Below are 23,068 nucleotides of genomic sequence, written 5' to 3'. Positions count from 1 at the left end.
CCACCTCCTTGCACAGGTCCAAGGGGAGAGAGTTTGAAGGCTGGAGGGAACTGTGTGTTCAGGGGAATGCACAGGCGTAGGAGGTGGATAGCGTCGTCCTTCAGTTTGACAAGTGCCAGCTGGGTCAGTCCCAGCCAGTGTCTTCTGTCACGTCTGTGCTGCTGACTGAGGGCTTTGTAGTTTCTCCAGTACCTGGCTTCACAGATATAAGAGCTCTTGATCACACTTTTTGATGCTTTTGTATTTTTCATATCGGTGGGTTTTGTTTTTTTTTTTTTCTCTTGCTTCCCTCCCTGAAATGGCATTCTCTCATCAGTCTTGCTTTAAAGCTTTAATGGTATATTTCTTTGCTGTGCCAAGTCCCGAACATGAGTTGTGCTTTTCTGCCTCCTTTCTCAGTTGATATGATCTCCTCTCATTTCCTCCTCACTAATCACAGCCTTCCCCAGCTTTGGTTATGCTGCCCCCCTGCTCCAGACCTTAGTCATGCTCAGAGTGTTTATAAATCTTAATGCAGTCTCAAATACAAAGCTGTGCTGTCATGGAGTTTCATTAGCGTGCTCAGTCTTTGCTCGGGCTAAAGTACACAAGGAATTTCGGACTATATTGCTGTTCTAAAAGTTCTAATGGGTAGAGTGAGCTTGTGTATAACAACTGCTACAGAATTTTCTTAACTTCACAGTGTATTTTACAATAATTTGTACGAGGCATGAAAAGGTTGAATTGGAGGGAGGTTTGACACAAACATTGCAGGTAAAGGAGATGTTGGTTTGTTTTCCTTGGGTTTTTTTTGTTTGTTCTTTCCCCTTTAAGGAAATGCTCTTCTGGCACTCCTCAATGAATCTTGTTGATAGGTGATTTTGCATTGTATTATCATGGTTTGCCTGACAGCTTTATAAATGAGTCCTTTAAGTCTCCCAGGAATTTGCTAGGGTGTAATATCCTTCACCGTAAGGACAGCTAGTTGTACATCTGTGCAGTTACAAATGTAATGCCTACTGTTTTTTTCTTTAAAAAAACTAAAACAAAAGCAGAACCCTTTATACTCAAATGCCTATCCAACAGTGTCTGACCATTTCAAGTTTTGAAACAATAGCAACCAACTTACCCCATTACGTATGTCCCAGAAAAACCTACAACAGCATATGTAGTATGTGGAAGTAATTTGAAAGGCATCTTGCAGTTTTGAAGGGGCCACGGTGAAAAGAAAAGTTGGGGGGAGAAAAATTTGAATGTGGTCATGAGGGAAGAAACTAGTTAGCAGTATTAAAATAGAGTTTGTAATGAGTGGGGTGACTAGTAACATCTTTATTTTTTCTGATTTCTCTTAGCACATAAAAAAGCCCATATGAAGAGGGGAGTTATTAGCTAAAAGATAGCCATCAGATTTCAGAAGATAAACAAAGGGTGGATCTTAACCTTGAAATTGTCAGCTCAGCTCAGCAGGAGGTTGCAAAGGCAGAGTGGTGAAAGTAGACTTTCCTGGAGAACTCCCAGAAGATTGAAATGGATTATGCGATTCTGGAAGGGGACAAGAAACAGGCGATACCAAGGTGCTAACCATAAACAGTTGTAACAAAACACTGGTCAAGCACTACCTCCAACACCCTGCAAAACGTAGATGATGTTCCATATTGAGACCACTATGTCAGGTGAACTAATTAGAAGTGTTTCCTAATGTTATACAGGATCTTGTGTACAGCATCTACCGGAGCACTCCTTGTGTGACCTGTTTTGTTCCTGAGGTCATTATTTTTTCATTCAAAAAGCACCAACAGCTAAATCAGTAAATAAATCCATTTTTCTAAACACTTGTCTGAAAAATTAATTGAACACATAAGTATTGTAAAACTCATCTTTTCACAACTTTAAAAAATAAAATTAAAGTAAAACATACCTTTTTGATTGCAAATTTTTTGCTAACCTAGAGCTGCCTTCCTACAGTGTGAAAGGAGCTCAAGCATCTTGTTGGAGAGTGCTTTAGAGGAATACATTCTCTGGGAATCACAAAAACATCTTAATTTTATGTTTCCATCTGCCCTCCAGGATTTTTTCCCAAAATGAAACATTGATGTGAACCATACAGTCATAAGGTTATTTTTATTCTGTCTTTTTTCTCACCATCTTCCTTCTGCCTTTCTGGAAGCCTGCCCCATTGACTGTGCAGCTGTTCCAGGCAAAGTCTTGCATGTGGTTTTCTCCCATCGCTTCGTGTAGGCATGGAAATCAGGGAAGTGGAGTCTACCAGGTTGCTTTAAAAAAATGAGAGTTCTTAAATGCCCTACTGTCTTGAACTGTGGAGAACAAAAATTACCTTGCAGGACACAGCTCTTTCGTCATTGACCACCTATGATTAGTACTGGTGAATGCTTGCTGTGATATAAGGTGTCCAGCGAGATTGTGAAGGAATATACCATCTTGTCAATAGTGTCTTAAGCATGTGTGTTTGAGAGGTGGAGCTGGGGTAGACTAGGGTGACAGGTATGCGTCTTACAACCCGGCTCTGTGCCAGTAGGGAACCCTATCCCTTCAAAGCTACCTGTGACCTCCTGTACATTGACGTGACATGGAGAGACCTCCTTGTGCTGCTGTCAGCTTTCCTGGCTTGGTTTTCTTGCCAGTAACAAGCTAATCACCTTGTGATTTAATAGTTAAGTTGTTTGGTGACTACATTGTTCTGATATTTTGTCAAGCTGACAGGAACTCTCGGATTGGTTTTCTGTTGGTGGAGCTCCAGGGCAGAATCTCTGTGGACTTCTGTCAGGTGCTGCCTTTGCTGCCTGAAAGTGAATCTGGTAGTTGCTGCCAGCCATCTGAATCCAAAAATTGTACTTCAGATGACTGTTTTGGATGCTAACTGCTTGGCTTCATCTCCTTCTGCTATGTTCAATTGTGTAGCTCTAAATTATGCATGACTGCTTGAGTTTGTTCATTGATCTAGCATCAAATCTCAGAATTCTTACAGATTCAGATGTGCATCCCAAAAAGCATTGCATAACAAACCTGAAGCAGGGCACTGTAAGTGAGCTGCTCAACATGCCAAGTGGGAGGTGGGAACAAATGCAGAGCTGTGTACATTTACCTAATTAACAAGAATGCTCTCGTAGCAAAGCAGCATGCAAATGTTCTATGAAGTCACTCTAATCAGAGTAAGCCTTATAGGTATATGCTAACATGACTACATAGACACGACTGGTGCATGAACAGAGTCAGATATAAATTCAGTGTCTACACTGGGCAGGTTCTGAAAGACTCACCGATTACAGCTTTGACGAGGGATTTGCTTTAGTATTACCTTAAGTGTTCAGTGTCTTTAGTTATCCTTTTCTGAGGCTTTTGTGGTTTAGCTCCTGCTTGGAAAGTAGTCACTCTCTCATGCTTGTTGTCTTTCTTTGGGGGCTAGGATAAGAGGCAGAGGAGATGGGGCAGCCAGAATCAGGATTTTAGTTGGAATAGCTCCAATAAATCATTGAAAATCCAAGGTTACAAAAAAAGCAACACTAAACCCTGTCACGGCTTTTACCCTCAGGCAGTGTTGTTCAGACAGTGTGATTCAGGGCAGGACTGGGCTTCCACTACATTCTTTGGGCTATGTGGGTACCACCTACACCCTGAATGCAGTGTATGTCCTGGGGATACTACCTTTCTCACATTCACTTTATTTCTGTCTTTCACGAGTTGTCTTTTTGTCCATAATGTGAGCTTCCCAACCATTTAACCTAGCCTCGTGGGGGAAATCTAACCCCTGTGAAAGGTCTTGTCCTAGTACAGTCCTTGCAGCTTCTGTGCGTCGGTGTGATTTTTTCAGATACCACCACTTTGCCCCTCTTACTTGAACAAACAGCAGACAAAAATTGAGTTAGGGAGAGGATGTCCCCAAACCCGAATGTTGAATCACTAGTTGGATTATTGTAGTCTCCTGTTTTCTGATTTACGCTCCATGCTTATTTTACAGACTTTACTGTTTAAACCTGTCCCCTGCCTTCTAGCACCCAGTTAATTTCTCCAGCCCAGCCAGTTCCTTTGTGCTGACTGCCTAGCAGATCTTCATGTGAAATTACTGAGCTCTTTGGTAAGTTGGTTTTTTTTTTGCCTTAAATGAGCACAGCACAAAGTGGAGTGACTGGTGACTGCTTTTTTTTAATGCTGTTCCAGTTCAGACCATCTCTCTGTGTGACTGAGCAGGGATCACTAGCTGCGTAGGATTGTCTTGTGTACTAATGTATTTGGGTGGTGTTCATCTTGAGTTCACCAGTGTCACTGTGATTTCCTCCTAGCAGCCTAGAGCACAAGAAACCCTTTTACTTGACTGTTTATTGAAACTGTTAAAAACATCTTGCATTATGGCTGAAGTTAGATGACTCTGTCTCAAAAAGCAAAACTTGTAACTTCCTGTCTACTTGTGCTCTGCCACCTGATTGTTTAAATGGTTCATCTTGAAGTACGCAGGTTTAGAAAACTCTTCTGACGTATAAGTGTTTGAAATCACGGTTTCAGGGGTGGTGTGGGCTGGGCAGGCCTGCACCAGGGAAATCTCAAATCTGTACCAGGCAATTTTGGTAGACGTTATAAGAAAGCAAAGAATCAGTTGCCACCTGGGTAGTTCAGTTATTTGGGAAGAATCAAAGCAGCATTTGTAGGAGAGTCCTGTCCTGCAGAATTGGAGTTCTTTGGAGGCATCAGTAAGAATTATAGATGTCCTGGTTCAAAAATCAAGTGAAATTTTTCAAAAAGGCTTTTTATGGAAACTAAGAATCCATAATGTAAGAGGAAAGGTCTTTGCACAAGTAAATGGTGGACTGAAAGGCAGGATCAAAGGATAGAAGTAGAAGGTCAATTCTCAATTAAACGATGGTCCCAGTTATGTTCCACAGAGATGTGTGATGTTCAGCACATTCATTAATGGTATCAGTAAAAGGATGAGCAGTTGATGGAGCAAGTTTGCTGTGAAGAAGAGTGCTGGCTGTGGAGAGCAGTAAAAGGACATTAAAGCATTGAGGACCGTGTAATAAAATGGCCAGTGAAATTCAGTGTAGATAAATGAGGGTAGCTGAGGAGCACCGAGCAGAACATTCCTGTGTGTGTATATCTAAGATTATGAGTTTGAGATGAGTTTTATCATTGAGGAGTAAAATTTGGGGATTGTGATGAGTGATTCTGTGCGATCCTTATCTTCTTGATCACCAAAACACAACCCAAATGTTAGAGGAGAGAAATCTAGGATAAAATTGAGAATGTCATTACAAGAGTGTATGGTCTAGTTGCCTTTTGAGTCCTGTGTGCAATTCTGCAGCCTTCATCTCAAAAAGGATTTCTTAATTCTGGAAGAGGCTTGGAGAAGGTCAGCAAGAATGATGAGCTACATGGGGTGGCTTCCATATGAGGAACACTTTTTTAAACTAGGACTTCGATATGGGAAAGAAATTAATTGAGGACAACATCATGGAGATCTGCAGAGAAAGGAGGAGGCAGACTAACCATTGGCTTTCAAAACAAGAACATCCACAGTTGGGAGAGAAGGCAGGTTCAGAGCCTTCAAAAGGAAGAAGCTCTATAGTGGAGACACCTGTAGGATGACTTTTTGAAAGTATGCTGTGGACATTAGAAACTGATATGGTTTCCAGGGGGAACATTGACTGTTGCTTGGAAGGATGATGTGCTGAAAGTTGCTGAAGTAATGGAAACCACGTATGGTTCAGGAGGTCCCTGACATCACAGTAGTTGGAGGTCGGATGAGTATCAGTGAACAATATCGCACGTTCATGACCTGTTTTGTATTTTTGGCTATTAATGGAGACAGAATACTAACCTAGATGCACCATTAATTTATCCCACATGCCAAGTCTCATTGTAAGATGCCTGGAGGTAAAAGAAGATAATGTTCCTTATGAACATTAATTAATTCCTGATCATATTAGTATATAATCTCATACACGCCTTTAAGATGTGTGTTTGTGCTTATGTGTATGCATATAGTATTTACTTTTGATTAGAGCTTATTATAAAAATGACATGGTGTTATATGCAGATTAAATAGTAACCAAAGTTTGCTTTCTCAGAAGCATCATCACTTTAAAAATGGATGCAGATTATTCTTGGAGAGAGAGTGGTGGTATGATTCCAAAGTACATGAAGGCACTTTTGCAGGTTTTAAACATTTTAACAGTAATTATAGTATCAATGTTATTTGCATCACAACCTCTCCAAAGTTTTAAGAAGAACATCTATGCAGTGCTGCAGAGATTCTTAAAAAGCCCATCAAACCACAATCATCAGATGGGTTAACTCTAGGCAGCTCTTGTTTCCTTTAATTTAGTATATAATCAGGAATCTTTTGGAACATTCAGTAACCAAAACTGAGTTCTCAAGATTTAAAGTAGTCCTAAGTAGCTTGAAACAGGGAAAGCCCACAGTGAGGTACTGGACAGTATTAGGATTTTTTCCTTTCAATTACATACTATTAGGTCATGATAAAATAAACATTGGTAAATTCATGTTCTACTTTTCCAGAAACTTAAGAAGAGGAAGAAAGGCAGGCATGATACAATTTTCTTTTCTATACTCTGAAAATGTTATGTAATGCTCTTTCTAGTGTGGCATATTACAAGAATGAGTTATTTTCTAAAATTAAAAAGCTGTTTGTCTACATTTCCTGACTGTAGTACAGCTTTCAAGAATTGCAAGTAGTCTTACTAGTCAAATCTATATAAATACCTATTTTTTTGTGTGTTGGTTACTGTCCCACAGCAAACTACTGGGTTTTTTTGTAAATTTCCAAACATTTTCTCAAAAATTAATTAAGAAAAGGTATGTATATTTAACAGATGTTTACTAGTGGAATCTCTGTATTTACTGCCCAGAAAAGAAATGAATTTAATCTTTTCAGTGCATTTGTTCCCCATGCTACCCATATTTCACACTAGTTTAAAAGGACTGGAGGTTTTTCCTGCTCAAATTTTTGCAATTTCAGTATGCTTCTCTGCTCTGTGGATGTTTTTTTAAAAAAATTTTTGCTAAAATGTTGAATTGGTGGAGTATCTTAATTCTTGTCTTTATCCTACCTTCTGTGTAATACTCTTTGCAGCATAGTCATTGTTCTGCACACAGTAGATACTGGTAATGTGCTGTCACTAACAATACACTACAATGGTTGCCTGGTTTTAGTTTCAGAACTGAGGTTGATTCATTGTGTTCCAGATGTTAGCCTGTTTCCCCGGGGGGTAAAATCTCATGTGTTATTATCTCTAAGTCATTCTTATGTTTATACCTCAGATCGCTGGGTAGATATTTTCAGTGTTTTACGCACATCGTTATATTTTCCTGTAGCAGCTTTCATGGGCGGTTCTCCTACTGCATGCTTGAATTTGGTTGAGTCTTCCTGCAGCCTGTGTGTGCTCTCGCTGCTCTCCTACCATGCTCCCTTGGCCACACCTCTATACTGTGGGCTAGAGCTTGAATCCATGGAGAAGGATTTCTCTGAACTCAGCTGCCTGCTCTAAGGAGAAGTCCTGAAGTTTGAGATAAGATAAATACAGGCTTGTATATATTTTAAAAAAGCCCCAAACTGTCTGTTCTTTTCTGATTAGTTTTCATATGTGTGTGTGTGGTCTCCTTACATGAACCATATCTGTATGGTAGGTTGCCTGCATCTTTGAATGATTATTTACAATAACTTGCCCCAAAATACAAAAGGTCAAGTGGTTTCACCCAACTCTCAATGCTGTCTCATCCCCTCAAGGCCTCGGAAGTGACTCCTTTGTCTTTTCAGATCTCTCCATCAGCCTCTGAGAGATCAAGAGCTGTAAAGCCCTGGCTAATTCCTGGCTGCAGCCAGGTCATGTATTTCCCTCTCGCTGCCTGTTGTACAAAAGGCCATGATGGCCAGAGGCAGGGCTCCAGAGGTTGAGATCTGTCCCTCCTGCCATTTGGCAGAATTGTGTTTATAGACAGTTGTGCAAGGTGTCTTCATTGCTCAGGGGAGAGACGTCTGAATACATGTTGCTTGGTCTTCAGATCACTTCCAAATTACACAGTAAAACAGCCAGAATATTAAATGCAGCCTCACTTTGTGAAAGTGCAGGCGTGAGTCCCTCCTAACCCAGGCAGACTCCCACATCAAACCCACCTTCTGCTTAGCGGTCTCACCCCAGCAATGCCCATTCTTTCGCCTTCTTGTCCTCCAGCATCAAAGCCTCAGCTTGACTTTGCAGATATAGGAGAACTCAAGCTACAGAGAGACACCTCCCTTTGTTGCCCCCTTCCTCCTCTAGCCCCATCCAGCCAAGAACAAATGGGGGGAATCATCATCTTCATACCAAAACCATACCTAAATATGGGCAAAAGTGAACAGCCTTCACTGGCTATCTCCTTTGAAGAGTGACATGCTGTTCAAGTAAATGCAGATCAGATGGCCTGCCAAGAATAGTGATGTAGACCCCTGTATCAGTCAGATGATTGGTTTTAATTCAGTACAGATAAAGGCACCTCTGAAGTCATCAATACTTCAACATCTTTGCCAGTTAATACGATTTTTTCTTACCTGCTTGTTTTTTTCCATTGGTGGCATCAAGTTCTGGGTTGGCAGGTAGACCTTCTGCTACCTGCAGCTATTCTGAGATGAGGCCTCTGCTGCAAAAAGTCTAGCATTTCTCTACGACGTCAGGCAAATCTACCACTCTGAGGCATTGCAAGCGTACAGTAGGCATATTCGTGCTTGATGATTCAGGAGCGATGGCTGAGCCTTGCAGGGCAGCAGGTCTCAGCGTTCTTTCCTGGAGTGATGCAGGCACTTTGTCACTTATGCCCTCAGCCCCTTCCAACAACTGTCTGAGCAGAGGTGGCTGAAGGAAGGAGGGTTACATCTGCTCTCCCCAAACTAAACTACCTAGTGAGAGGCTTGGTTGTAAGCCCACAGCAGAAGCAAAGCAGGAGGAGGCTCAATGGTGCTCCTTCTTCAGGAGTAGATTCCTTCATCTTCGGGAACATTTGCACAATTTTAAAAGCCTTGGCTGAGAGAGGCAGACATGGTGAGATTCATAGCTGCGTTCTGCAGCTCTGTAGTGAAGGTGCTGTTTGACTGTCACTGTGGCTCTTCTGAGGCACTGTAAGCGGCTACGTTGGCCTGTCTCTTGCTGATGCTTCCTCCAGCTCAGCTGCTGCAGCTATCCCTGACTGCTCAGACAGAGCAGGCTTACTCTGTCAGTACATTTTTTTGTAGTGAGGTGACTATTAGTCCCCTGATGCAGGAAAGAAGGAAGATGTTTACTCGGGCTACAGTAGTCATGGCATGTTCTTCGTAGAGGCACCAAAAACAATCTCTTGTCCTTTGCTCTGAAGGAGTCTTTGCTGTTGGCAAACCTGAGAGAGGTTAGACTGGAGCATCCTGAGCTTAGTTTGCTCCATTGCCAGCTCAAGCAGTAGCAGCTCCTGGCTTCATTGGGCTGTATGTGTCCATCCTCCTCCTTCCCAAACGGGGATGCCAGTCTGTGTTTCGTCTTTCCAATCCTCCTCACACTGTGCTCCCTGCTAGGACTTCAGCTCTTGCCCATATATTTCTCTCCTATGGCCCTCCTCCCTTTCATCAGTCACAGAAAAGCTTACCAGCTTGTTCGCGTCAGCTTCTAAAACCCTGAGATGAGAGCACAGGTTTGGGAGCAGCAGGGCTTCAGCAGCCACTGAAGAGGGAAGTTGCCGCTTCCAAAAGCAGCACATTGATGGCTCTTGCCCCATGGCACGAGCGAAGAGCAGAACTAGGAGCTGCTCTTGCTGCAGACCATGTTAAGTGGTGCGATGACGTGTGTGGCACAGTTTGGGAGCCCTTTGCCTTACACCACAGCCGGTAACAGTTGGGAGGGTTCACAGGCACAGCCAGGACGGACATTACTGTCTTCAAAGGACTCGATCCTGTTCGTGTGAGTACATTGCTCACCTGGGATCTGTGTGGACAGCACTTCTTAAAGAATCACGGTTTCTGTAGGGTAAGTAACCACTTTTCATGTTGTTTCCTTAAAGAAGCATTTAAAACACAGAATGACTCTGTCATACTATTAAATCCTTAATCAGCTCTACTGTTATTATGACTGACGTTTCTAGGACCCCTCCTGGTTTAAAAGTGGAAATTTCAGCAATTGTAGCTAGATTCACTGTTCCATGTCCAAGGTGCAGGGACAGATACTGTTCTCAGTACTGTGTTCTTATCATTGCTCTCTTCTGGAAGAACATAGCCATGAAACTGGTGTTTTCCTTTACTGTGCTTGGACATTTAAGAAAAGTAAGGAAGGGACCTTACTGCTTGTATTAGTGTATTGTCTTTATTATCCTATGAGTTTAGATATCAAATAATGCTTGAAGACATTTTCAAGTGCAGCTATTTTTTTCAGATTTTTAAAGTTGAATTGTAAATTTTGAAAAAATTATGCTCCTCTTTTTTAATATTAAAAACAGGAATGAATTATTTAACTTGGGATTTGGAGTTGGTTTGGGTTTTTTTCTTTGTCTCCTTAGGTGATAGAAAGTCACATATTTTGTAACCTGGAATTATCTGGGTGTTTGGAGAGTTAGCAAAATTAGTGCCTCATGGATGTCAGATGTGATAAATTCTAAGAATTATATTTTGACAAATTACAGAAGTTATATTTTGTTGCTAGTTCCCAAGTGGATTTTGTGACAATGCTTTTTGCAGTGTGATGCTTCTCTAATTCACATGGAGAATAACTTGAACTTTGTTATTCATTAAAAATTGTTCCTAACTCATCTAATTGAGAAGAAAACTCAATAATACTATGAGCAGTTATGAGAGGAGTAGTACATCTTTGTCCAGTATTCTGCCTCAAGATTTTCTAGCACCAAAAGCTGCTGGTAAAGGTGGTCTAAAAATCAGGATTATCGTGGACAACTTTTATGTTCTGTACACAAGAGAAGTCTTTAATCCAATATCTGATTTATTGTTGCAAAGCATAGGAATTATTGTATTTTCTGTTTTCACTTAATCCTGTCAAATGTAGCAGATGTTTTCATTATTCATACAAACTTGTCCCCTTATGGTGTATGTTGTTAAGCTCTTTCCTTAGTAATAGTCTTACAGAAGTTGAGATGCCAGCTAATTTTAGGTATAACATTGCCCTCATCTGGATCCACTGCTTTGCAATTTTGCTATGTTTGTAAGGTAATGAGTAAGAGTACCTGACCTTCCTCCTTTATTCTCTTCAGCATTTTAACCACATCTGGTGTTGATCTTGCTTATTTACTTGTTCCAGTTGCTTCGGTTTCCCCTGATATGGTAGTCTTTCCATACCTCTTCATGGCTCATCTCTGGGGGCATCTGCTTTTTGCTACAGCAACTTTACGTGTGGTGAGAACTGAATACAGTAAGCCTTTAAAGAAGATGTTGAATGCCGCTGAGAGGGCACTATAATATTTTAGATAGAATTTGGGAGTGTTTCTTTGAACAGGAAATAATCTGCAAATACCAACAGTGGAGTGACTACATCCATGGGGACTTAATCTGTTTCGTTAATGTGGCTGTGTTAAATATTGTCTACTTATTGTGAGCTACGTTAGTAGAAACATCTGAAAGTCTCTTTCTTTCTGCTGTGACAGTGGAAGATGTTAAGATAGACATCGCACAGTAGCTAATTTTTAAGGGTCTTGCTGGACCCTGGAAGGAGTGAGGAGTCATTAGCGTTTTCTTCTTGAAACAGGTGATTTGGAGATCTCCCATGGACAAGGTGCGGGGTGGGCTTCCTCTCTTTCTCATTAGTTGAAAACAAAGCTTTCACTTTTTCTTTGGATACTGGAGCTGTTTCTACCTCCTGCCTGTATGTACAAAGCCCCAAATAAATGCTTCTCAGCTGTCAGAGAGCTTCAGCCTGTTGCTCTAAAACTCTTCTGCCTTAAATAAGTGTTCAAGGATGCCGGTTTGCTCATGTTCATGCTTACCAGCAGAGGAGGCTGGGGCTATGCAAAGCTGAACTAGACACCAAAAGGGAGAATATGTTACTGAAAAGTGAATGGGAAATGAGAAGGGAAAATGGTTTGGAGGCAGAGGGGTGTGTGTTAAATGTTACATTACTCTGTGGCTCTTGTCACATACCTTCAGCTTGCTATGCCACACGGGCTATGTGAGCTGTACAGGGCTTTGCCCTGACAGATCTGGAAGAGTTGGAGGGGATAAACTCCCCTCCTCCCCTGCATAAACCAGTGTCATCCAGGAGGCCTTCTAGGAAGAAAAGGAAGACAAAAATCTACAAAAGGATGGTGGCAGGGAAAAGGGAGATAAAAGGGAAATTCCAGAACGGCCCTCTGGATTTGCTCAGGCACACCTAGACTTGCCCTCTATTGGGATTTACCTGTAGCATGTACATCATTAAGAGGCTTTATTATTTCTTTAAAATTAATTTTATTTTCTTTGCAGGTCAACTTTTAAGCTGCTATTTCCTGTATAATTAAGCAGAGTGAAGGCATTAGATTCTAGTAAAGTTGGGCCTAATCCAGAAATCTTCTCTTATTCAGGCCTTTCTGAGTAAGAAACTCAAGTCCGGGCCCAGCATTTAACATATTTTGCTGTTATTTCTGAATTATTTGTGGTCTGTGGAGGATTTTTATTTTGTTTTTAACTTTATCGAAGAGTCATTTGCTGTTGTCTAATTTTATCTCTTTATGTGTTACTGTCCAGCATAGCATTAGTTGAAATGATGTAAGTATACTGCAAATTGAAGTGCATAATTGCTACTGATAATGCAAGAACGACTGATTCCTACAGTTTATAATTAACAGTACATAATGTTCTGTGCATGGGTTGGATCTGTCCCTTTTAACTTCTCCTTTCTGATTCTTTCCAACCCCTGGTCTTGCTGCATCCCAGCCTTCCTGAAGATACGATTTCGCTGGAGTCTAGTCCATTCTTCCTTTTGTTTTTCAGACCAGTAAAAATGGGAAGTACTGGATTCTGGTTTCCTCCAAGAAGAGTCAGCGGAACTGGTTAAGACCAAAATCTGAGGACTTTAGTGGGCAAACATCAGGTGTGCATTGAACAGAGGCTACTTTAATCCTGCTTTAAGTAAATGCTTCTTTTAAAATAATATTATATATGAGCTTTTGTATAATGTGTTTGTTATATTTGATACTGCATATAATCATTCATCCTGCAGTTGTGAAAGCACAAGTAAGAGTGAGGGGTTTAAGTGATAATACGTTGAGACACAAATAGGCAATATTACTCATAAAATTCTTTCAGCTGGTCTTTGGAAAGTGTAATATTTGAGGATCAATGTCTTTTTAAGTTTTATGTCCATTGCTCAGTCTATATAGCCACAAGAAAAAAAAGTGGTTGTTTGCTATTCAGAGATCAATACTGAAGTTCTTAATTGCCTCGTCTGTTGAGAACAATAGTGCGTACATGTTTTTTAATAAAACACTGTCATTGTCAAAGGTTGGATCCACACTATATTTGTTCTCAGGATACATTTTTAAGGATGCTTAAGCACAGTTCAAAGTCAGCTTAATTAGTTTTTATCGGAGGAACAAAACCTGAGTTCTTCATCTGTGTGAATGTTCTGAGTTACTTCTGGTACAGCAACTAGGTTGCTTGAAGTTTTGGAGAAGATAACAGTAATGTTATATTGACCTGAATATAGTATGGCCTCCAGCCTGAGGTGTGATCTTTGCATTGAGAAAAGGGGTGAGAAGTTGTCAGAGTTGTTAATTTAACAATTCAGCCTCACATGCTCTTCCACAAGAAACGCTGCTTTTGGCCTCAGATCAGACCCTGCATATCACCCCTCTGCATGGCCCAACATCCTGCATCTCCCCAGCTTGATGCACGTTCAGTTCCTCCCCACTTGACCCCAGCGTTACCAGCTCACTCCTGTCCTCTTGTCCTTAGATGCTCCCTGCATCTCCCTGGCCCCACAGCCCCATCCTAGTTCTGTCCCTCCTTGCAGCAGCTCAGGCTCTCTCCCTGTATCCTGCCAGCTGTGCCTGCTTCCCTTGTCACCAGCTGGGCACACAGGCCACTTGCTACTCAGCTCTGGACCCAGAGTGAACAAATCAACCACATTCCCCAGCTGCTATCTGTGGAGGCAGTTCCCTTGCCCTTTGCTGCTAATGCTGCCTGCCCTCTCTCAGGCTAGGTGTGGATTTGGCAAGGAGGCGAAAGGAATCGTAGACATTCAGGGAGGCAGAAGGGGTTGTAGACATGCAGCGAGGGCCACGGCTGCTTCACTGTCACCTCTGCATGGCAGGTCTCATATAGGTGCCGGTGTGGTATAGGTATACTCTGTGTACGTGTAGATCAGGTTGGATTTTTTTTTTCTCCCCCTGAGCATCATTTGTCAGGAGAGATTAGGCTAAAACAAGATATCATTCTATATTCAGGCCAATCTGCATAGAAGACCAGTGTGTTCATTTACAGGAAAGCAAAACTAGTTTTATTACCAGATTCTGATTAAGGTGTATATTGAAAAGAAAAATATCTTTCAACCCACAAATAGATCACAACTTTGATGTGAAACAGATCCTCCTTTTGATTACATCAATGGCTTCATTGGAGTCTTTGGAACTGGTCTTCATTTACTTTTATTGCAGAACATTATTGCTTACAAGTCTCCACACAACTGTTTCATTTTATCATTTATGAATGATATCAACTAGACAGTTGATTATGAGTCAGAAAATAAAATTAAGCTGGTACTTTGAAGACCTGTGCGCGTTCCCACCCATGGAACTGATGTCTCCAGCTTCATTCCATGAGTGAGAATGAGTCCGACACAAATCAGAAATCACGTGTCCTTAAAGAAACACCTTTTCTGTCACTGGGTAGGTTTAAAGACGTTAGTGGTTCCATATAAATTTTGAGGAGTAAAGGTGGTGTTACGAAGCTTCTTATTACAGAAGGTAGTATAGTTTAACCTGCCATTCAAGGACTTTAGGGTTGAAAGGCAGCAGATTTCCATATTGGCATGGCAGTACTTCTCTCCTCTTGTAAAGACAAGAGAAAGGTTATGGGAAGGAGAAGGGAAGAGGCATAGGCAAAGATACACTCCGTGTGCATGTTTCAAATGGAAATCTCAGTCTGAAGATTTCATAAAATGCAGACGTTGAAGAGGTGCATCTCCTCCGCTTCCCTTCCCCTCCAGCCCTCTTGTCCTGCCACACACTGAGAAAAACACAGGCTGTCCTCTGTCCTTGCTCTTTTTTCCAGTGTCGCACGGAGGCTCTTGCAAGGACCGTTCAGTTTTACCCCCATTGCACCTGGGTGCTGCTCTCTGCTCCCCTCTGAAGCAGTTGGCTCCCTCCATCTCTGCTGAGCCTCAGCAGAGGCGAGAGGACAGCTGAGGCCAGGCCCAGGCTGCCTCCAAGCTACCCAGCCTCCCCTGGCTGCCGGCAGGGAAGAGCCCCTTTTTGGTTTTTTTTGTTCATCTGGGAGGTGGTGTTAGGTTGGAGCAGCTGTGGCCTGGTGCTCCCTGCCGGGCTCCTGGTTGCCCAGCTCCACCTGTCCTAGCAGCTGCTGCCTTCCCCTGCCCTGCTGGTGGGGGCCGTGGGGGCTGCCGGCCACTGAGCCACCTGCCTGGCCACTGCTGGGGTGGACAGCAGCTGTGAGATGTAACATGAGCTGGGCGAGGGAGAGCACTGCTTTTGAGGGAGAAAAGCCAAATTTCAGGGCTTTCTGGCCCTACCAAGTGCTTACGTTGAGTGGCATCCTCCTCCTCAGCCCTGCTGCCACAGATCTCGTGCTCGACCCTTCCCCACAGCAGGTGCCACTGGGGTTTGGTATCTATAGTGGCAGCTGTGCTCCAGTGATGATCAAAAGCTCTCAGCTACGCCTGCCTGACAAAGGAGGGGTGTGAAGTGCCCTATAATGGCAGGTGCCCGGTTGCTGCTATACATTACCAGATGATTAATTTAAAGCTGTTTGCCTAGCAGTCAGACACAAGTGTCATGCACCTTCTTTAGTTGAAAGCCTTTGGTTTAGTTCATGATTTGCAATGCCTGCATCCTGAGCTAGCCTAAATTTGAACACTTAGAGCCCCTACGTCTTGCAGGATAGCGTGAGGAAGGTGGGAGTCTCCGGTCCTGGGCTGAAAAAATCCTAATCTGTCCCTAATCAGTGCAATTTCTGTTGTTAGTATGTCAAGTCTGTGTTAGCAGAGGGTAAATTTAGAGGAGTGTTTCACCGGACATTAGCAAACGTTGGCAATATGTAAGTTTTACTGGAGTAGATGCACAGATGTGCAGTAATCGCAGGGAGGAGGTACACCTGAGAACACGAGCTTTGCCCTCCCCTAGACTGTCAGCATGGGTGCTGCCAATTTTCATGCAGGTTTTCAAACACTTTGAGGCTTACAGATTGTCGCTTTGATGACTGAGTGCGTGTGTGCATGTGTGTGTGCGTGTGTGTGTGCATGTGTGCGTATGTCTGTGCAAACACCACAGGCGTGGCTTTAATTCTTTTGAAATCCAAAGCTGCCAAAAGCCGTCTGGGTAGGTCGGCTCTTTGCCTGATCCCTCCGGTAATCTGACAGAAATTTTGCTGTTCTCCATCAGTGCTTGAGGGGAAGGTTGTGAGGTGTGATTTCAGGGCATATGTGGATCTGTTCATCCTGAGCAATGTGTTTTAAGAGTTGCAGCAAATAGTGTAAAGAAACCTGCAGGTATTACATTAGACCAGCTGAACCTAATTTTATTTTTAAGTTTTATTCAGAAACATCACATAGCAAGTAAACTTCAAAATCTAAGTTTAGTTACAAACTAGTTGTTTCTTATTTTTTTTTTCCAGTCCCCTTTTGCTTTCTTTTACGACCACATGAAACTTGAGAAGCCATCTAAAGCTAAATCATTTAGTGGAGTTGGGCAATTCCCAAGTGTCCAACAAGAAGGCCTGGTTTAGGCTGCGATGGCCACTGTCATTCCTGGTGATTTGTCAGAAGTAAGAGATACCCAGAAAGTCCCTTCAGGGAAACGTAAGCGTGGTGAAACCAAACCAAGAAAAAACTTTCCTTGCCAACTGTGTGACAAGGCCTTTAACAGTGTTGAGAAATTAAAGGTTCACTCATACTCTCACACAGGAGAGAGGCCCTACAAGTGCACACAACAAGACTGCACCAAGGCCTTTGTTTCTAAGTACAAATTACTAAGGTATTAAACTCTATTTATCTTTCAGATTATATTATCTATTTTATGTTGGCCGTGTTAAGCCGTGTAAAAGTATATATTTGTGTACGCCTTCAGCTGATTGCAGAGAGGATGTGTTAATTAAAGTAGCCATTGGATTGTTTCTAGAATTCTAAATTACCTAAGTTTGCAAGCTAATGTCTTTAATTTTGTTTCTTAATTTGTTTTATGCTTTTGTTTTCTGTTTGTTTGTTTGTTTTGTTTTATTTTTTTTAATGAGCATAGAATTTTCATTTGTATAAGGAATTGTCACAAGAAAAAGAGTATGGACTGAAAATTTGTTGGCTATGGACTTTTACATGAGTACTTTCATACTTGCCCATATACCCCTGTTACAGTAGCTAAAACCCACCAAAACTAAAGTGTCAATTTAAGAGAAATGACTTGTGTTTTGCTATATTTAAATATGTCGAACTGTCTTTGTAGTGTCATGCTTTCAGTTAAAAGGTTCTGTTGCAAAGCAGCCCTTAGTGTAGTATTTAGCTGCCATTAAAAAATGAGCACGTGTGTTTTTTGATCAAAATAATTACTTACAGAATATATCTGTGTTTAAAGGCATATGGCTACTCATTCTCCTGAGAAAACCCACAAGTGTAATTATTGTGAGAAAATGTTTCACCGAAAAGATCACCTAAAGAATCACCTACATACACACAATCCCAACAAAGAGGCCTTTAAGTGTGAAGAATGTGGAAAGAACTACAATACCAAGCTTGGGTTCAAACGTCACCTGGCTTTGCATGCTGCAACAAGCGGTGACCTCACCTGTAAGGTATGTTTGCAGACTTTTGAAAGCACAGGAGTGCTGCTGGAGCACCTAAAAACTCACGCAGGCAAGTCATCGGGTGGAGTGAAGGAGAAAAAACACCAGTGTGAACACTGTGATCGTCGGTTCTACACCCGAAAGGATGTCCGTAGACACATGGTAGTGCACACTGGAAGAAAGGACTTCCTCTGTCAGTACTGTGCACAGAGATTTGGGCGGAAGGATCACCTCACGCGCCACATGAAGAAAAGTCACAACCAAGAACTTTTGAAGGTCAAAACAGAGCCAATGGACCTTCTAGATCCCTTTACCTGCAATGTTTCTGTGCCTATTAAGGATGAGCTGCTTCCAGTGATGTCTTTACCTTCCAGTGAACTGACATCAAAGCCATTTACAAACACTTTGCAATTAAATCTCTACAACACTCAGATTCAGTCCATGCAGAGTTCTGCATCTGCACACCAAATGGTTGCCACATCGTTACCATTGGGAATGCCTTGTCCCATAGACATGGAGTCTATCCACCCTTCTCACCAGCTATCGTTGAAATATCCACTCGGTACTACCTCATACACCATTTCTATGCCTGAGAAAGAACAGCCATTGAAAGGGGAAATCGAAAGTTACTTAATGGAGTTGCAGAGTGGTATGCCTTCTTCATCCCAGGATTCTCAAGCATCTTCATCAAAACTAGGGCTGGATCCACAAGTAGGGCCCCTAGATGATGGGTCTGGGGAAGTTTCCCTTTCCAAGGGCTCCGTTCCTATTAGCGAACCTCTAAACACGCCGTCATTGGACTTCTCTCAGCTCTTCAACTTCATACCTGTAAACGGCCCTCCCTATAATCCTTCCGTTTCGGTGGGAAACCTCGGCATGAGTTACACGCAAGAGGAGGCACATTCTTCTATGACTCAGCTTCCACCACAAACCCAGGATCCACAAGATCCTAGCAATAGTATAGGTCTTGGGTCTCTGCACTCGTTGTCAGCAGCTTTCACAAGCAGTCTAAGCACAACCACCACCCTACCGCGATTCCATCAAGCTTTCCAATAGGATGTACAAAGCTGGCTTGTTACTGTCTATTTGTAGAAATGCCTTAGGTGACCATTTTTAACAGTGCCTACTATAAGACATTATAAATTCTCTGCTTTTGTACAGTACCAATCTCATGAAGCCAGTAAGAAATTTAAATTAACTTTTAAAAAATGTTTTGAAAGTGTTTATTCTCAGCTGTGTTTACTTCAGGTTTTTTTTTAAAAGAAGCAGTCTCATTGTATTGTCTTCATTTTCACTGCCAATTGATACATCTAAAATGTTCGGTAGAAAGTCATCCCAAGCAACCTCTCAACACTCATCCTTTTTTAAGAAACTTTTTCAACTGTACAAGCTATTCTGTTTTATTGATGTCAGTCGTAGAACTGCCACTTTTACCTTTTAATCTATTTTACTATTCACAAAGAATCCAGTTCAAATATGTATCACAAAGATTCCTGAAGATTTGGGAAAGAAATTCTTTGGTCCATTTCCAAACAAATCCTCTTCCCAAATAGTGACGCATCTGATCTGTTCTATAATGACAAATCTAAATTTTTAAAATAAATATAGAATTCAGATTTTTCTGAAAACTTGTGTGTGTATATATAGAAGTGCATATATACACGTACATATATATAGCATTTTGACTTATATTGAAGTCATTACAAAAGGTGTTAAGAATTTTGCCATTTTCTGGCTTAGTTTTTTGTGGCCTGTTACAGATAATGGAAGAAAAAAATTTAGTTTAATTCTCTAAAATCATGACTGAACAGAATTTCAACAGAGAATCTCTGCTTGCTTAAATGACAAATGTTTCAAGTTGAATTTGGAACTGTGTTCTGCTTTCATGACTCTGGTAGAGGGAAACAGGCAAAATTAATGGCTGATCTTGAAATATAAAAATGTTGTAATGTAGTAATGCAGAATATTTTGTCGCAGTTTTTGTTTTAATTCTTAACTTGCTGGTTTTTTTCTCTTTAGTAGCATAGAAAGAGTACTGCATAGGAATCTTCCAGTAGTGTATTCACATTTGTAGGCATCGGTCTTCTCCCAGCTGCCACCGCCAAAGGGTGGATCAAGTCCAGCCAGAAAGTGTGTATCTATTTTCAGTTTAAAACTAGAGTGCAGTCAGAGAGTGAATGTAAATTTGCAAATACCAGTTTGGGGTTTTTTGGGTTTTTTTATTGGAATGATCTTTTCAGTTGTGTTACATGGTGTGTTATGTCCTCCTAAGCAACAAGTTAGATGTTAATCACACTTTCTACACCTGGGTACTTGGTTAGGGACTTTTTGCCCATTGCCAAGATTTAAAGACAGGACTCTTAGGAGTGAAGTAAAAGCATATTGCTTACACCACTTTTACCTAATGCAATATATTCTATTCCCCAACCCCTACTAACCAAAAGAGAAAAAAACAAAAAACAACACAACCCTGTGATGCATGAAAGCAAACTAGATTTGCTGAAACTCAACAAGAACGTTCTTTTCCTTGTCGTTTTTGTACAAGGAATTAAAAAATAGAAATCAAGTACAGTAGTATCTCTCAAACAATAATGAGGATTCATAAAAGGTTTTAAGTGGTTAAACTAAATATACTTCACAGAAACAAACGTTGCTCCCATTTAAGGAGCTCATGCTCCAGATGTTTTATCAGTAGCTCCTACTTTTTTTTTTTAACTCTAGGAGCAATATGCAGGTGTAGTTTTACTATTTTATACATATGTGTATTTAAATTTTATTACTGAAAGATAACATTTTTATAAATGTGTTTGTGTTCCAAAGGCATTAAAATAAGGATGTATTAATAAGGAAAATACCTTTTGGAAATTCTGCAAACTACTCCTAGATTTTGGGTTTAGGAGCACGTTATCTCAAAGTGGACTCTTAGCTCTGCTTCATGACTGCTTCCTCTGGTTTCTGTGAAACAGATTGCTCGCTTACATCTTTAGTTGAATGATTTGTTCAATATTGCTTTTTTTTTTCTCTTCACCTTTCTAAAGGAAAGAAAAACACAGATGAACAGAGCACAAGGTAAATGCAACCGAATGTAACTCTAGTTTAAATCAGCAACCATAACGCATCTAGAAAGAACCAGGTTTTATTCTCAATCCTTTAAATCAATCTGAGATGAAGATAAATGGACTTAATTCTTCCAGTGGGTTATGTCCCGCCCAGAGCCGAGCCTCTGCACCTACCCTGCAGCAGAGGAAGGTTGTGAGTGCTCGGCGGCATCCTGTGGCCAGCCCGGCGGCATGGCCTGGGCAGCCTCCGGCACACGGATTCCCAACCCGTAGTGACCATTTCTTGTTCTCAGCCGCCGAGCAGACTTCATTAAAAAAAGCCCAGCAGGCACTTTGCCAACACCTGTTTCTTAGCGCGTAGCCAGAATCCTTACTACTTCGTTCGTGCCTTATCTTCCTGAAAAGGGACTGACATTTCACTTGGGAATTAGACGTACATTTCACTTGAGAAATAGGGACCTCAGACAAGATATTGAACCTCATTCGGTCAGGGTTTCAGCGGGTGGCTGCACCGCGTGTGTCTGCCACCGAACTGGGATGTAGGGTAATGTGGAAGCAGGCTAACACTGTAAGCAATACTACCACCACCAGAGTGCTTTTGAATATCACTTAGGCAGAAGCAATACTTGGCCACTACTAAACCATCAGTTTTTAAACCCTGTTTTCTCGGTTTCATATGGATTATTGGCGGGAGGGGGGAGGGCTGGTTGATCATGCACCACTCTTTGTGCAACTTCTAAACTTCTAGTAAGGTTGTTTTTTAAAAAAAATATATATTTTTGTGTACTTGTTGCTTGTGCTTTATTTAGTAGTAAATTGTGGAATAGAGTGATTTATTGTTAATTTGGCAGTAGCGGTTTTTAAAAACCATATACTGACTGAAACATGAGCCAGAGCTGATTGCTTTATTAAGCTAATAATGAATGTTAAGAGTACATATTTTCAGGATCATTTGCCTAGTGAGCTAAACTTGTATTATAGGCCAATATTTTTTAAAATAAAGCTTGGTCAACCTCTATGTTACACATATTACAAGATATAGCACTTTCAAAAAGAAAACCTAAACCTTTTAAGAAAATTTCTTACAGGTTATGCTTTTTATTATAAAACCTTTTATTATAATTTGTTTCAAGTGCCATTAGATTACATATATGTAGGCCTTTGGTATAATGCTTTGTGTACAAAATGGTAGACATTGTAATTTTAAACAGGTACATTTTTACAGTGTTTTCTTATCAATTTGCTATATTGCACAGAACCAGTGTGTCTTTCTTAAGGGTTTTACAATGGTTTTTACTAGGTTTACATGTTTCAAACTACACTGTCTTCTACTGCCATTTTGAATACCAGTCAAAAAGAAATCAGGAGTTTGTCCTCACCGATTGCAAACTGTGTCCTTCAGAGTCCTGGATGGTAAACTATGGCAAAAATGTTTAACATGCAATATTCAATACAGATCTTTTTTATCATAACCTATCATCACCGTGCTGCTGTCTGAAGTTAACTTAGGGCCTGGTCCTGCATCCGTAAAGGTCGAGGGGAGCGGGACTGCATCCTTCGTTACATCTGTCTCATACACTGGTTTAGCAGCTCACCCTGTATTCTGCTCAGTCTATAGATAAGCCTCTGAACTAAACGTACTTAGCTGGTGTGTAGTAACCCCTATAGGCTTAGCTGCCCGGCCTGCATCCTCCCGGTGTACACTTAAAACCACAGCCTCCTTAGCATTGCGCTCAACGTACAAATAACGCCACAGCAGTTCAAAATGCGTTTGGGTAGTCCCGAAGCCTTTATGCAATAAGGGTGTCTTACTTTTGTTGGAAGGCAGTGTCTTTTGATAACAGTTATCTAGCCCTGGAAGTGACACAGAACTATCGCTAATCATACGTAAACACTTTTCAGTATAAGCTTCAGTGGTACAGTTGAACCAGAGTGAATGTTTATCTCCTCAGAAACACTCCTGCAATATTGTTATATTGGATCATGCTGCTAATGTAACTTGGGATACAACTCCTCTCATGGTGCTACAAACCTCCCTGTCTCATTCAGATGTATTTTTACCCATAGAAAAAAGGAC

General features: G+C 41.3%; 1 protein-coding gene across 2 annotated transcripts; it reads left to right on the top strand.

Annotated features, from left to right (window-relative positions):
• The first annotated feature begins 12,918 nt into the window (after nt 1-12,918).
• PLAG1 (pleiomorphic adenoma gene 1) lies at nt 12,919-19,689 on the top strand. Of its 2 annotated transcripts, XM_009868650.1 has the most exons (3): nt 12,919-13,019; nt 16,775-17,133; nt 17,725-19,689. In XM_009868650.1, the coding sequence occupies exons 2-3, from the start codon at nt 16,892-16,894 to the stop codon at nt 18,986-18,988; spliced, it is 1,506 nt and encodes a 501-aa protein (XP_009866952.1). In that variant the 5' UTR covers nt 12,919-13,019; nt 16,775-16,891; the 3' UTR covers nt 18,989-19,689. The 2 variants fall into 2 exon arrangements, with proteins under 2 accessions (XP_009866952.1, XP_009866953.1); XM_009868651.1 differs by lacking the exon at nt 16,775-17,133 and having other exon boundaries at nt 12,925-13,019.
• Nucleotides 19,690-23,068: the final 3,379 nt, after the last annotated feature.

The sequence above is a fragment of the Apaloderma vittatum genome, unplaced genomic scaffold (assembly GCF_000703405.1).
Source record: "Apaloderma vittatum isolate BGI_N311 unplaced genomic scaffold, ASM70340v1 scaffold5444, whole genome shotgun sequence".
Classification (NCBI taxonomy): domain Eukaryota; kingdom Metazoa; phylum Chordata; class Aves; order Trogoniformes; family Trogonidae; genus Apaloderma; species Apaloderma vittatum.
Note: the sequence above shows the minus strand (reverse complement) of the source record. Positions and strands in the feature narration are given on the sequence as shown.

Bases quoted from the DNA above. Each gene is read 5' to 3' on its own strand.
- PLAG1 (XM_009868650.1), top strand. From the start codon at position 16,892: ATGGCCACTGTCATTCCTGGTGATTTGTCAGAAGTAAGAGATACCCAG. The intron at 17,134-17,724 runs GTATTAAACTCT...CTGTGTTTAAAG, and splicing joins TCTAAGTACAAATTACTAAG to GCATATGGCTACTCATTCTC.